General features: G+C 48.5%; 1 protein-coding gene across 3 annotated transcripts; it reads left to right on the top strand.

The window, feature by feature from the left end:
• The first annotated feature begins 1,502 nt into the window (after positions 1–1,502).
• Positions 1,503–15,343, top strand: TRMT10B (tRNA methyltransferase 10B). Of its 3 annotated transcripts, none has more exons than XM_039545885.1 (9): positions 1,503–1,664; positions 3,577–3,787; positions 4,807–4,912; positions 7,401–7,525; positions 8,644–8,796; positions 11,379–11,457; positions 12,473–12,540; positions 13,434–13,557; positions 14,985–15,343. In XM_039545885.1, exons 2-9 carry the CDS (start codon positions 3,608–3,610, stop codon positions 15,089–15,091), a joined length of 942 nt encoding a protein of 313 aa, XP_039401819.1. In that variant the 5' UTR covers positions 1,503–1,664; positions 3,577–3,607; the 3' UTR covers positions 15,092–15,343. The 3 variants fall into 3 exon arrangements, with proteins under 3 accessions (XP_039401819.1, XP_039401820.1, XP_039401817.1); XM_039545883.1 differs by having other exon boundaries at positions 1,510–1,664; positions 4,804–4,912; XM_039545886.1 differs by lacking the exon at positions 3,577–3,787 and having other exon boundaries at positions 1,507–1,664.
• The last annotated feature ends 425 nt before the right edge of the window (positions 15,344–15,768 follow it).

A 15,768-nucleotide genomic window follows, 5' to 3' on the forward strand; every position in this document is an offset into this window, starting at 1 on the left:
ACAAATTTCTTAATGTGTGTCAGCAGCGTGCACATGGACAGCTAGCTGCTGTGGTCTAGTTGTTTGTGTAGACAAGCCCTTACTTGCTCCATGCCTCAGTTTCCCCATCTGTAAAATGGGGATAATGCTTTTGTTTTGTCCCCTTAGCCTGTAGGCTCTTCAGTGGCATGGACAGTCTTACAATGTGTTTGTGTAATATCTAGTGCAACATGGTCCTGATCTCAGTTTAAGCCTCTATGAACCACCATAATACAAAGATGAAATAGTTGCATCTAAGGACACTCTGTGTTAAAAGAACACTAAGGTTACAAAGTCAAATGCTCAAAAGTTGGGAAATGCCAGAATTAAGTTTTGCCCATATAGTTTCAAGAAAAGTCCTGCTCAGCCCCTGCAGGCCCAGGATGGAACATGCTCAGTTGCTCTCTCGGGCTGGCACATGGTCTGGTCGCAGGTGGGAATTCTGACAGGATGGAGCATGTTCAGTCCAAATGGAATCTTTGGACAATTTAGCTGCCAAACTCAAACAAGTCTATACTCAGCATGTGTGAACTGCAATTTTTCAGAAGCTTATAGTTTGGCCAAATTTGGGTGGATTTTCATAGTGTCAACAAATGACAACTCCTTGACACTAGGGCAAAATTGCCCTGCTAGATTTCAAGTCCTTGCTCCAAAACTTGGATGCACTAGGGCTTCTCAGAGAAACAACTGTAAGAATTATTTTAATATGCGCTAAACAATGTATTTAATTTCATTCTTGGAAACAACTGCACCACTTTAGCTGAAACTTTCTGAAAAATTTCACATGAGGCAGACACCTGGCATGGAAGATCTCAGCACAAACATTTAAAGTTTGGCAAAGCTATAGGCAACTGAGAACAGGGGCTTACAGTGGGAAGTGTCAGACAACCTGAACTAAGTATAGATACCAAGAAATATGAACTACAGAAATAAAATGTAAAGCAAAAACCCTCTGACCCCAAATTCCCCAAAGGAAAAGAGGGTTTAGAACATTAATAAAGGGGAGAAAGGTTTGCTTTCAGGTTAAGAAGAAGCCAGAGAGGAGCAAGAGCAGCTCTTGCTCAGTGGTTTGAGCATTGGCCTGCTAAACCCCAATCCTTGAGGGGGCCACTTAGGGATCTGGGGCAAAAATTGGTCCTGCTAGTGAAGGCAGGGGGTTGGACTCAATGACCTTTCAAGGTCTCTTCCAGTTCTAGGAGATTGGTATATCTCCTATTATTACCTCTTTCTGTCTTCTTTCACATGGCTTTACAGGGCCGCCCAGAGGATTCAGGGGGCCTGAGGCAAAGCAATTTTGGGGGCCTCTTCCATAAAAAAAAGTTGCAATACTATAGAATACTATATTCTCATGGGGGCCACTATGGGGCCCGGGGTAAATTGCCCCCCAGGCAGCCCTGTGGCTTTAAACCAGCAATGTTAGAAGTCCAAAGTGCTCGTTCTCTCAGCTATTCAGAGTATTAGGACTACAACTCCCAGAATGCAGTTGGCTCAGCAGAGGACGTGACCTTGAGGCTGAGCCACCTGACTAAGTCTAGCCCTCACATGGGAAGTTTGGTGCCCGCAAGCCTCTGAAAGGTGCGGGTGCTGTTACGGCGTGGCTGTGTCCTGAGCGCCGGGCATTGTCACTAGGGGCCCAAGTGTGCTTGGTGAGTAGCAAACATTCAGATTTTAAAGAATGCAATAGTATGAAACGGTGTCTCTGCCTCCGCATGGCTGGTTCCGGACAGCCTGTGAATTGCTGAGGGCCAGATGTGTATTTTTATTTTAAAGCGGTGGGGCCCAATTCTGATTTCCTACGCCAGTGTAGCTCTCCAGTAACTCCCTTACTCCTTTGGCTGCGGTGGTGTTACTCTGGATTTAAACCAGTTAAGCTGAGCCTGCAAAATCTGACCATTATATGTAATAGAGAGGGGAATGCTGGGAATTTCATGGGCTTGTCTATGTTCAGCAGGCATTATTATTACAGCAGTGCCTCGAGGTCACACCCAGATCACAGTGCTAGGCACTGACTAGACATACAATGAAATACAATGCTTGCCTTCAAAAGCTTAGTTTCAGGATAGCAATAGATGGTTGAACCAAGGGGACAGGGAAGGGTGGATGGGGTAGCAGCAATATGGGTTGGTGGCTTTTTTACTTTTTGGCGTACAGAGCGTGTGCTATTTGTAGTTTGCAGTGTAGTTGTAGCCATGTTGGTCCCAGGATATTAGAGCGAGAAGGTGGGTGAGTTAATATCTTTTATTGGACTAACTTCTGTTGGTGAAAAAGAAAATCTTTTGTGCTACCCCGAGCTCTATTTCAGGTGCAGTTTGTAGCACGGAGTGTTTGGAGCTCTTTTGCCAAATAGAGACAGATACAATTAAGCCAGCTTCACTTTTGTTTCTGTCGCAGTCCTGCCCAAAAGGGATAAGATATACCTAAGCACTAGGGAATGATCCAGTACCATCACCCTTCCAAAGAAGGGTCAGTTCAGTTTTGAAAAAGTTCACACAGCTTTGGGGTGAAAAATGTCAGAACTTTATTTTTAATATTTTTTTATGCTTTATTATAAAAATGTGGAAAATGAAGATGTAGCTGAGCAGGGTTGTGTGTGTCATGAGTTTGTTCCTCTGGATTATGGGATGCTGTATTTGTACCTGCTAGTCAATTGCAATCTGCTGCCCTACTTACTTCCTCTCCAAAGAGAAATGTCCCAGTGCCACACACACATTCTAATAATCCCATCCTGCTGCAGCCTGTCTGCATCTGACTCTGTCCCTTGGGAGTGTCACACATTGTTATTGACCCTGTAGGCTCATTAATCATGAAGTGTACAAAACCTCTTCTTGCTTTCTTCCCTGCTCGATGGCTGTTTATGCCACTGCCTATACCAGGGGTCCCCAACGTGGTGCCCGTGGGCGCCATGGCATCTAAGTGTGCCCACATACTGTCCGGCAGATAAGCATCCACCAAAATGCCGCTGACAAGCTGCGTCATCCAGAGGCATCACCATCGAAATGCTGCCGATTTTCGGCGGTATTTCGGCGGTGATACCTCTGGATGCTGCTGCTTGTCAGTGGCATTTCGGCGGCAACACCTATAGACGTTGCCGTTTGTTGGTGGAATTTCGGCGGATGCTCGTCCGCCGCCACGGTCCTCCGTGGCTCATTGTCTGGCGCCCGCCAGACGAAAAAAGTTGGGGACCGCTGGCCTACACTTTCAGCTAGCAGGGTTTAAAGATGTATGGGGCCAGATTTGTTCCAGGGTCTGTGTACACTGGGCCAGGGAGTCCCCTGGTGGCTCAAGGTTTCTACAACCTCCCCTTTTCTGGAGGAGCCTTTGAGAGCCGGTGCAGCCTGAATGGGCTGCAGCCTTCCCCGGTCCTGGGGGTCAGACCAAAGCTGCTTTCCCCCAGTAGAAGCCCTGGAGGAGGGCAGCAGTGGAAATGCCGCTTGATATTCTCTGCCTCCCCCTCCCCACTGCTAGGTGTGAGTTGCGCCTAGGAAGGGTCAATCTGGTCTGTTGAATTAAATGTGCAAAGTCTCCATTAGACTCTGATCACCTTCCCTTTCTGTGCAGTGCCACCGCTGTGCCGGAGCACAGGGCAACGATGAAACATGCAGAGCGTGACACAGAGGGGGGAGCAGATCAACAATGGGAATGCAAGGTCGCCTGGCAGGATGATGGAGGGGACAGGGAAAGCATCTGTGAAAGCTTCCAGCTCCTGCAGATTGACACAGGCTGTGAGAGCCCAAAGGAACTTCCTGTGGGGAGCGAGAAGTGGTACTCGGTACGTACAGTATAAGGTCAGGCCCCGATCCGGCCAGTATGGGCAGCCCCTAGTAGCCAGGGGGTTTGCATGGGCACGCAGCACTGCCTGTACAGATCCATGGCAGGATCAGGGCCTAACAGCATTACACACAAGGTCAGAGCTAGATGCTGGATCTATTAAAAGTAACAACTAAAACTAGAAATTATATTCTTTAACAACCCAGGTTTTGTTTAACAAACCCATGTAAACGTTTCCTGCTAGCGGAACTAGGAACCCAAACACAGCCGCATCCTGCTAGAGACTGGTCCCCAGGCTGTGAAACTGACCAGCCTGTTTGCATCATCCAGGCTGAGAGACATATACAGAGTAGGGGAGAAATAGCGCAAATGTGGGTCGGGGGGAGCATAGTGGATCTTTGAAAGCTCTGTTCTAATGGTGTGAGCCAGGTAAGGAAGGTGGTTTTTTAGCTGCATGGTGTTTAGTTTGACAGTGTTCCTTTGGTAAATGCATGACAGAGCTAGATGTAAACAAGAACTGTCATTCAGGAACAAAGAAAATATTTGTAGAGGCTTCATCTTGCAGCCTGGAAGTCAAGTAAGTTTAGCTGGAATGGGCTCTTATCAAGAGAAATAGACTTGATTTGTGGCTTTGTTTCCTTGACTGTTATTGGAGTAGTTTAAAAGACAAAAATGCTTTTCAAAACAATTTTTTTTTTAAATCCACCACTAAATATTGTTGTTTAGGCCCAATCGTTTAACGATGCTTCAGTCCGGCCTGTCTATTTGCATCCATGATTTTGCAGAAGCAAAAACTAAATTTGTGCGCAGAAATTGGGTAGGTAGGGATCTGCTCAGCTTGTGTGCACACGTTCAGGGCTATGGGTGCACAAATCTGCAGCCGAAGACTTGGCATCCTTTTCTGAAAGTGGACTCAAACTTAGGTCTGGGGTTTAGAAAAACTGGTTAGGTTGGCACTTTACATCTTTTGCATCTTTTGAGCTTCTCAGATCCTTTTGTTCTCTTTTGTGTTAAAAGAAGAATGTTTTGAGGAAACAGAGGCATTGGGAGAAAATAGTTATGGCGAAGAAGAAGAAGAGAAAACAGGAAAAAGAGAGGAGAAAAGCTAAACACGCTGAAGATAAAGGTACAAGCAAACTGAAAACTATGGGGTTAGCTCAGCCACTGTACACCAGCTGAAATCTTACAGCACCTGTAAATCTGGCTATGTGTTTTAATGACTTTGATTCTTAGCCTATGGCCTTGTCTACACTACGGGGACTATGGGGCATAGCAACAGCACTGTAGTGTCGTAGTGTAGATGCGGCATACGCCGATGGAAGGGGTTTTTCCGCTGCTGTAGGAACACCAGCTTCCCAAGGACACACCTAGCTGCATGTACACTGAGGGTGAGGTCGTTCTGTCGCTCAGGGGGTGTAGATTTTTCACACCCCTGAGGGATGTAGCTATGTCAGCCTAAATTTCAAGTGTAGACCAGGGCAATGTTTTACTTTAACTGTGGAGTTAAGTCAAACGATCTGCACTTGAGTTCAGTCCTCTCCAGTTAGCCTAGCTCTAGTGAAAGTGGCTACACTGCAGAAGAACACGAGAGCTGCACAGAGTGACTGTGTTAACTTGACCTGTTGCCTATCCCTCTGGTCCTGCTGGCCATTGCAAATGAAAGTACCACCCCGCTCACAGATTCGTGTGTGTGGATGAGACTTGACTTAACCCTGCGGTAAAGACTAGCCCATGGATGTTCAGAGGGAGTTCTCCAAGATTCTGCTGCTTATTGACAACACAGTATCAGGCTTTTAACACATGGGAGGGGGAATCCATTTTTAAGACTGCGTCAAAATAAGCAGCTGCCAAACATCGTGTCCAGAAATACCTCTGGAGTTCAGCACATTCATAAAGAGCCCAACCCCCTTGTAATATAGAACTAAATCCAACACAAGACAGTGATATTGCCTTTTTACAACCCTATCTTATGTAAGCTCCTAGAACATTAGCCTGTTTGATTTTTTTGAGGCCTGTGCTTTATTAAAACGTAACTTTTACCTGGATTTGTTTTGATCACCGTCAAAGTGAAACGTCCTGCCGGTTAAGGCCTACAAAGATTTATGTGCACACATTCTTCATGTTGTGCCGGCGGGTACTTTGTGTTGCTGCGTTTCCATGTACTTCAGTGGGAATCCTTATCTGCGTGAAGTTACGCGCACGTTTAAGTGAGTGCAGGATAACCTCTTCAGGTACAAGTGTCTAGGAATGGGACACCCCGTCATGCCTTTCCCATCTGAGAAATTTCTCCTCGGGAGCAATCTGTATGTGGCCCTTCTTCAGAGGCTTCTTTCCATGCAGTTACTGCAGCAAGAATCCTCTCTGAGGCCAGCAGCTCCTCATGGAAAAGCTGAAACTTAACAATCATTTAGTGTGGACGCCACCAAGAAATTGGAGTGACAGTTTACCAGCCATTGTTATAAATCTGTTTCAAGCCCTGAGATCTAAGACCGAGCAGGGCCATGTTGAAACCAACAAACCATCCTCTTTGTGTTTCTTTAAGGCAGCATTTCCCAGCCTGGAGAGACAGCCCCCCTTTCTGTGGGGGTCACAGTAGTTCAGGGGTGTGGAACAGACGTGAGAAGCAGTGGGGATAAGGAAAGCTGCATATCCCTGGATCCTCTCTGTAACCACAGCCCTTTTCTGCTCCTGCCGTGGCCCTCAGTGGGAGGAGATCACGTGGCGAGGCAGCTGCCTGCCAGACCAAGCTTCTCTTCTCTTTCCATGGCACGGGGCTCAGCCCTGAGAACCCAAGAAGCACAGGACTGCAAGGGTCCTTCTGGGTCAGAGAATCCGGTCCCCTGCTCTCCCAGGCAACCCCACTGGATAATCTTGTTCATGGACTTGTCATGGCCCATTTTGAAAGCAGTCAGGTTGTCTGCCCCCACGGCTCCTGCTGGGAGGTTGTTCCAGACCCTCGCCCCACTGGTGGCTAGAAACCACCTTCTCATTTCCAGCCTGAATTTACTCCGGACCAGTTTATCACCATTGGCTCTTGTGCCAGCCTCGTCCTTTGGCTTCAGTAGTTCTTCACCCTCCCTGGTGTTTACCCCCGGTGTGTTTATAGAGAACAATCGGATCCCCTCCTGGCTTTCCTTTCGCTGGGCGGAGCAAGCCAAGCTCTGTGAGCCTCCTCTCGTGAGATCGGCCCTCCATTCCCCTGATCAGCCTAGCAGCCCTTCTCTCCACCTCTTCCAGGCTGAATTGGTCTCCCTGGAGCACGGGTGAGCGGAATTCAGTGTTACGCAAGAAGTCTGGCCAGTGCCCTGTGCAACAACATTAATATGTCCCTCTCTCTACTGCAAGTACCTCACCAGGGGATGTGACCAACGGAGACCCTCCCACCCCCACATCAACATAGATCTGTGGGGGAGGGGCCACTGGGGGAGTGAGGGGAGGGGGAACCCAAGCCGGAAAATGGGAAAAAAGCTCATCTGCCTCTGAGGACCCCGACAAGAATACTGGGGCCTGGGATTTACGGCAACGTTACAGGTGCTTGCATTATTTCAGCGATTGAATTCCCTCTCTCCCCCTAACACTTCCCCTCCCATCTCTCTCTCGGCTCTGCATTCCAGGCGTTGCTCACCAGCACAGCAAACGTGTTTTAAAAGCGATTGCCAAGGAGCGGCTTCTGGCGGCCAAAGAGGCAGCACCGTGGCTGTGTATAGATCTGAGTATGACCAGCCACATGACGCAGAAGGTATGCTCTGCAACCGCTCACTCTCCCTAGTGCTTGTGAGCCTCTTGGGGAGGAATCTTACAATGAGGTCTGCCAGCAAAGGCACCTCCCTGAAGTCGGGGGGAGGTATTTAGCAGAGACCCCGCGCCAGTGGGTCCCATTGCACAGGGGTGAGCTAGCGGGTTCCATTGCGGGATTGGGGCCTGGCTGGTAAGAACAATTCATTTATTTGTATCCATTTTTGACAGGTGATTCTTTTTTGCTTCCGCTATTGAAGCTTGTCTGCTACACAACCAGGGTGTTTCCTTTTAAATAACCAATGAGATCAGAGCTAGATTGTATGGGGGATGGGAGTATCTGATTGGCCCTTCTGTCCTCGGCCTGCTCTGTACCCAGGCAGTGTGCCCCTGCCCTTGGCACGCTCTCTCTTCGAAACGCAGCGCACAGGAAGGGAACCCAAAGTCCAAGGGCAGAACAGAGCCTCGGTTACCCCACTCTCCCTGCCCAGCATAAATCTCCACTGTCCCTCATGAAAAATGGCCTTTAAAACCATAGGTGCCGACTCCGTGGGTGCTCCGGGGCTGGAGCACCCACGGGGGAAAAATTGGTGGGTGCTCTGCACCTACCAGCAGCTCCACGCCCCCCTGCCCACCTCACCTCCGCTCCACTGCTGCCTCTTCCCCTGAGCGCGCCGCATGCCTGATTTCCACCCTCACGCGGCTGGGAGGGAGGGGGAAGGAGGGGGAACACGGCGTGCTCGGGGAAGAGGCGGGGCTGGGGATTTGGGGAAGGGGATCCAATAGGGGCAGGGAGGGGGCGCAATTGGGGCAGGGACTTTGGGGAAGGGGTTGGAATGGGGACGGGGCAGGGGTGGGGAAAGGCTGGAGTCAGGGCGGGGCCGGGAGGGGCGTGAGCACCCGCCGGTGCCTGGGAAAGTTGGCGCCTATGTTTAAAACACCCGCTAGTCCAGGAGCTCGGCCACCTCCTCAGCTTCTGCACGCTAAGCTGGGCTGGGCCGGACCTGTGCTGTGATGGGAGATCTCCACGCTGGGCCTGAGGTGGGAGGACGTGGTGCCCTTAGCTCTGAGCCCGTACCCATCTGGGCCAGTTGTGTGCAGATGTTTGTTCTCTCTTGGAAGGAAATAAGTCGCCTTGCCGCTCAGATAAGGAGGCTGTATGGTTCCAACAAGAAAGCTGGAAAGCCGTTTTGGATTTGCCTTACTGGATTTGTGGCAGGCAGTCCTATTTCTGAAGAGTGCTTACGAATGAACGATGGGTTTTCCAGTTACCTCGTAAGTATCGTAAAAGTATCTGACGAGAGTGAATTCTACAAGACCGAGGTGACTGCCCCCTTGTACACAGCAAAACATGGTGCTCCTGTGACTCATATCTATATAATCTAAAAGGCTGTTTTTAAAACGCAGTAACACAAGCGAGAATCTTTCCCTTCTTCGTCGTACCTTTTTGTGTGCCCCTCATATGAGCATAGCAGCTGTGTGTCTTAGTTTGAACTTCGAGACAAGTGTCTTATTCAAAGCCAATGAAACAAGAGGGAATTACACTCAGTGGGATCATGAACTGAGTGTAGAGCTGTAACGATGCTGGTTCTGGCGGAACCCAGCTGAGAGTGCCAATTCAGGACCAATTGCTTAAAGCAGGGCAGTCACAGCCCTAGGCTGGGGGTTTTCCACCTCTAAGGCAAACCAAACCAGCCAGACAAAAGGGACTTTGGTCTCACCCCACTGGCTAACCACAAGTCACACAAGCAATTCCCTTAGGCACTCCAGTTTCCCAGTATCACCACCAGTGCCACTCGTCCTGGGGTGTTGGTTTTCATAACCATTCATCCCCATGACAAGAAAAAAAGGTTCTCTCGATCCCAAAGAACCAAGCCCCAGACCCAGGTCAATATACAGGTCAGATCTTACCCACAAATCACGCTGTTGCCAATCCTTTAGAATCTAAGGGTTTATTCATAAAAGGAAAAAGATATAAATGAGAGCTAGAATTGGTTAAATGGAATCAAGTACATACAGTAATGGCAAAATTCTTGGTTCAGGCTTGTAGCAGTGACGAAATAAACTGCAGGTTTAAATCAAGTCTCTGGAGTACATCCACAGCTGGGATGGGTCATTCAGTCCTTTGTTCAGAGCTTCTGTTTGTAGCAAAGTCCCTCCAGAGGTAAGAAGCAGGACTGAAGACAAGATGGAGATGAGGCATCAGCCTTTTATAGTCTTTTCCAGGTGTAAGAACCTCTTTGTTCTTACTGTGGAAAATTACAGTAAAATGGAGTCTGGAGTCACATGAGCAAATCCCTGCATACTTTGCTGAGTTACAAGGTGTATCTGCCTTCTCTCCATGGGTGAGTTATATAGCTGATGGTCCTTAATGGGCCATCAAGCAGGCTAGGTAGAGATGTTTGTCTGGGATGTTTCCCAGAAGCACAGCATAAGTCTGAAATACAGACAGTACAGAGCCAATATTCATAACTTCAACTACAAAACTGACACACACATATAGACAGCATAACCATAACCAGCAACCCACAACCCTGTCTTAGACACCTCATTTGACCCCCTTTATACAAGATTTGGTGCCACTACAGGACTTCGGTTGCAACCATGTTCTGTACGGTCCCAGTTCAAATCAATAACGTGACAAGAGCTGCGGCAGATGGCATGGAAATTATTATTATTAATGATTTGCATTGCTGACGTGCCTAGCAGCCCCAGCCGTGGCCCAGGGCCCCGTTGTGGTTGGTGCTGTGTGAACACAGAACAAAAAGACAGCCCCTGCTGCATTGGCGGGACACTGTTTTTTGGGCAGATGTGTGGTATTTGCACCTTCCTTTGATGCAGCTGGTGCTGGCCCCTGGTAGAGACAAGATACTGGGTGAGATGGACCCTGGATCTGACCCACTGTGTCAATTCACGTCTTCTGTTTTCATTGCTAACTGAGGTTTGGCTTCATGTGTGATTATACTTGGAATATGGCCTGCAGCAAGAGGGGTGTTCCATTGTTGTTGGATTTGGACTTCACATCAGACTTGTCCAGCTCACAAATAAAACGAGGCTTTTCCTAACAGCCAGCCCTGCAACCGCAGCCTAGAATGTCAGAGTCAAGCTGGGTTCTTTCTTCTGCACCCAAGGTCAGACGTAGTTAAGGCTTTGTAGGCCATACTATGACCTTAGCTAAACCCGTGTAAGCCTGTCTTTAGATAGTGGCACCTGGGAAACTCCGTTGCCATTGGTGGAATTGCCGAGGAGCAGTTGATGAGAAATTTTGGCCTACATGGCTTGCCCTACAAGTGGTCACACAGCGGGTCTGTGGGAATAAAACTCAGATCCCTCAGCCAGCGTCTCCATGGGAGAAAACCAGAGCAACTGAGGAATGAATCAAGCCCACTAAGCTCTTTGGGGCAGGGCCCATCTTTTTTTCTTGTGTGTGTACAGCCCTTGGCACCATGGAGACCTGACCCCTGGATACAACTGAACTCTATTCCTTCCAATAAACTTCACAAACTGGGCAGTTAAAGGGGGAAAATGCATGACTTCGCGATAACTAATCATGGACGACATTCTAATTCTCAACAGAGGCAGTGAAGTTAGTTAGGATTATTGCTAATCTCTTTCCTTCAATATGTCTGCTAATTTTGCTCAGGAAAGAATTTAACAAAACTTGAAAATTACCAGTGGTATTTATAGATGTGGAATGTGTGTTAGTTTCTTCTGAAAAATATCTTACCCTTGTGGGATTGAATGACCCAGAGGCCTTACCAATTCTGATATGCTTCATGTCTGAGAAGGGTATTGGACTCTAGCTGAAGATACTTCTTGTCTGTTTCATATGCATGTTCTCCCTTTGTATTTTTCAGATGGATACCACTCCTGAAAGTTACCTTGACCTATTTCCTTTAGAGACGATTGTCTACCTCACTCCTGACTCAGAGAATGGTGAGTCCTTTGCTTGTTTGGGGGAGCTGTGGTGGGAGAGAACTCAGGTTGTTAAAATCTAGAATTTATTTAAAAAAAAAAATTGACCCAAGATTGGTTTGGTTTGAAAGCTTTTCTTAAACCTTGTTTAAAACTACTTCAGACAGATCAGTTCCTAACTGGTGTAGCTGGGATCTCATCTGGATCTGATCTACACTAATCAATGCTCAAGATGTCCCAGCAATGAATGAAGGTTTTAGCCCCAGATCCTTGAAGGTATTTAGATGCCTGACTCCCATTAATATCAATGTCTTGACCCATGTGTTGTGTGGTTAGAACCATGCACGTTGCAGTACTCCAGAACAGCAGGCTGGAAATTCGGTGGCTGTTTCAGATCTATCTTAAAGAGAGGGTTTTACTGAATTAAACATGAAAATAAAACAGTCGCTGCAGCATCCCCTTTGTGGCTTGCTATTGAATGTATTATATGCTGCTCCTCTATTTTTAACTGACAGCCTGATGCAGAATTTCGTAGTGGCAGTGTGGATCGGGTCTATGGAAGCTGTTGAACGGGGGGTGCGGGAAACTTTGGTAAACACAGTTGTGGCCTTTGGCATGTGGCAAGGTCTGGCTCTTTGGGATTGTAGGGTAAGCACACAAGCTGCAAGTCAAAGTGATCAGCAGTGAAAGAGTTAACAAGCATTGCCATTGCAATTTGCATCTTCAGATTTCTCCATTTTCAGCCCACCTCTGAGTGGTTGTTTCAGGCTCTCTGCAGACTCAGGCAGATGTTCATGTTTTGACGGTTTCCTTTGTAACCATTAGGGTTAAACCCCGTCCTCCAATACAAGCTTTGGGTACGGTGCACAATTCTGGGGCATGGGGTGGCTTCTGCAGCACACTCCACGGCCCCAGCTTCCTGGAGCACACGGGGCCCAGCTTGTGCAGAGAGAACAGTTTGAGCCAATCATTCTTCTGCAGTAGATCAGCTACTGCTAACCGGCCTAGTGTTCTGTTTAACTGTGGCACTTTCTAGCTCTGCAGGACATTGACCCGCACAGAGTGTATGTCCTCGGCGGGCTCGTGGATGAAAGCATTCAGAAGGTGAGTGAGCGGTGGAAGCTGCACCAAACACTTACAAAATCCCATGGCACCTTCAGCCAGCACTAGTGGAGCCCCTGGCAGGAAATGATGCCGGAAGTCATGCAGTTTTCTCCTCTTCACTAGCAGTGCGATCAGGTTATTGCAAATGATTCCTAATGTATGGTCCCAAAACTATGTCGTGAATATAAGTTTGGTGACTTCCAGCCCTGCCATCTCTCCTAATCCCTGAGGCTCCCTCCTGAGTCAGATGTGCTAGCATGGACCCTGCACCACGAAGAGTCCCAGTGGGGAACGGCTCCATCCCGCTGTAGGTTTGGGGCCATACACATCCCACCGTCAGACATCTTTGGCGACGCAAATTACCAGAGGCCAGATAAGTCAGTGGTTTAGAAAGCCGCTGGCTCGCAGCGTTAAAGTGTTTCAAGCGTGTGATGTTGTAAGTTCCATAGCATCTGGCACCAAACTCGAATAAATGTCTCGCCTTGTCCTGAATGGCCTTCCAGGCAGCGGCCTGCCCATTGCTTGTGTGTGGCTGGCAGCTCCCGGCGCAACCTTCCGGGAGGGAGATCAGTGTTCATGCTTCAGGGATGAGCTAACCTCTGCCCCTTGGGGGCTGGGAAGGAACTTCCCCGGGGGCACGTTGTTCCGGAACTGCCTGCTGCAGACAGCTGGTGCCCCGGTCTGTTCTGGGGTGGCAGTTTCCACGGGGAATGGAGGGATGTAGCAGGGACAGCTCCAGTCTGTCTTAACTGGCTTTACCCAGCCCTGGAGGGCATGGGCCTGTCTCCCACACACCTAACCCCTCCTAAGCAAAGGGCAATGCGTGTGTTACGAGGCCATCAGACTGAACAAGGTCAGAGTGCGTGTGCATCATCTCTTACTTTGACTTCCAGAAACTGACCTTGCAGAAGGCACAGGAGCACTCCTTGCAGACAGCTCGGCTGCCCATTGCCGAGTACATGGTGAAGAACGCCAACGTGAAGAACTATCATTCGGAGACGTTAGCAATCAATCAAGGTATGGCTCCCAGGCTGGTTATTGCCAGGATGCAGCTACAGACCAGAGCTCTACACCATGGTCTCGACCACGGGCCAGGGAACGGGGAGGAAAGTTCAGGCCCCAGCGTTCATTGGACTAGAACAATAAAAGAAGGGGAGATACGGCTGTGTGTGTGGTGGGGCCTAGATTCCAGTTTGTCTTCTGCACAGGTATAGCAGGGTGGAAGCTTTCCCGTCCCTCTGCCTTAACATGGGTACAGGGCCCCACTCTCTGCTGGAAGGCTAGTTCAGTGGCAGGGCCCGCTCACGTTAGCATTGCCAGCCAGAAGTGCCACTGATCGTTAGCTCGGCAAAGCAAACACCTATTTGCTAAGAACTAGTCCGAGGCCAAGCTCTGTTAGACCTGGGCCAGCTTGCGTCTATGCACTGGCTGCTGCTGATCAGTGCGGTATTCGGGCTGGAGAACCACTCCCTGACTCATGAACATCCTCGAAGGACTGAGGGCAGTAACTGCAGTGAGGTGGGAAAACGAGTTACCATTATCCCTTGAGCCCAAAATTCCCCTCCCCCTCTTACCAAAACACGTGTATTGGTGCTGCTCAGACGAGCGGCTGGGTTCGGAGCTGCCTTGCGCATCTCAGTAGGGTTGCTGTATTGGGGAACCCCCTGGTGCTGTCCATATATGTTGCAATGAAGGTTTGGTGTGAGGAGGAAAGGATAATGAAGAGGAGCATCCAAAATACTGCCTAGGATAGGTAGGTGTGTGTGTGGTGGCGTGAGGGAGCTACAAGCAAGTGGCTAGAGTCTGCATGTATTTGTTGACTGCATCAGAAGACACAAGTCTAAGATGGTCTAATCAGTGAGGGGTAGACGCAGGCACAGGAAGTAATACTCACATCAGCTTGCCTTAAATGGGAATGCCAGGGTTCTCAAACACGCGTGCCAGAAGCTACGCCCACTGTAGGCACCTGCTGAAGGGGGCCTGATCGTTTTTCCTAACGCTCCGGAGCACGCCGCTATCTCGAGGCACCCAAGTGTCAAAAGTTGGCCCAAGTTCAATAAAGGTGAAAGTGTTCACCTTAAAGTTACAAAACGTGAAGAGCAGTGTCAGGAAACACGGAAGTGTGACTGGAGAAGCTGTTCTTAGGGGAGAGGCCCTGGTATGTTCTGCTTTTCCGGGAAGCTGTAGTTGATCCATGGTGGCTTGTCAGGAGGTCAGCATGGCTGTCAGCTAGAAGGCAGAATTTCCTCATGCCATTGATCTTTAGCTACCGATACGTGACAAACGAGTTTCCTAGGTTGCCTGCCTATCAGATTCTAAACAATAGCAACGATGCCTGGCTGCTGTCAGCTCTTCCAGCCTTTGTTGTTCTAACCAGTGACAAACAAGCCCAGATTTCCAGTGATCGCTGTATTTAGACTGATCTTGATCACTCTTTTTGACAGTCTTTGATGCCTTATCAACTTACTATGAGACCCAGAGCTGGCCAGAAGCATTGAAAGCTGGAGTTCCGCCCGGAAAAGGCTACATTCTCCAGGAAACAGCTCTATGATGGAAAATGCATCTGCTTAGCAACATGCAAGAAAACTCTTTATTCTGTGATGTTAATGGGCTGCACAGCCAAAGGAAGCAAACTCCTCCCTCGTTATTTCAAGCAGAGGCATCAGTGTAGCTTGTGTACAGAGAAATGTGGCTCACGTGGCATAAGGAGCTCATCAGTTTAATATATTCTACCTCATTGGTGTATTGCTGGAAAACAAGGGTCATCCCTGGGCTTCAAATACAGACCAACGGGAACTTGTCAGTTCTTACTGATGTTCTGTTAGTGTTTTGGAAATGTCTGCACTACTGTACTACCAGTTCCTCTTTGGGGCAGGGATAAGATGTACACAAATCCCTTAAGGTTTTGACTGTCATGTTAATTACAAGTAAGCCGTGTGGGGTTAAAGTAGTTAATTACACCAGTGTAGCAGTTAACTGGACTGATCTTTTCACAGGTAAAACACAGTGCTCTTATCTAGGAAAATTTCTCTTGTAATGCTCTACTCATATTTCTGCCACTTAACATCTAATTAATGTCATAATAGAATATTTATTCTTGGATTTCCCCCACCCCACCACTAACCACTGCTGGCTGTCCTCTTGAAACATTCAATAGGATGAAAACAGTTCTTGCAGGGAAGATGCCCCAAATCAATACTGTCACCCCACTTCACCTATTCACCTTCT

Source organism: Mauremys reevesii, linkage group 6 (genome assembly GCF_016161935.1).
Source record: "Mauremys reevesii isolate NIE-2019 linkage group 6, ASM1616193v1, whole genome shotgun sequence".
In the NCBI taxonomy this organism is placed as follows: domain Eukaryota; kingdom Metazoa; phylum Chordata; order Testudines; family Geoemydidae; genus Mauremys; species Mauremys reevesii.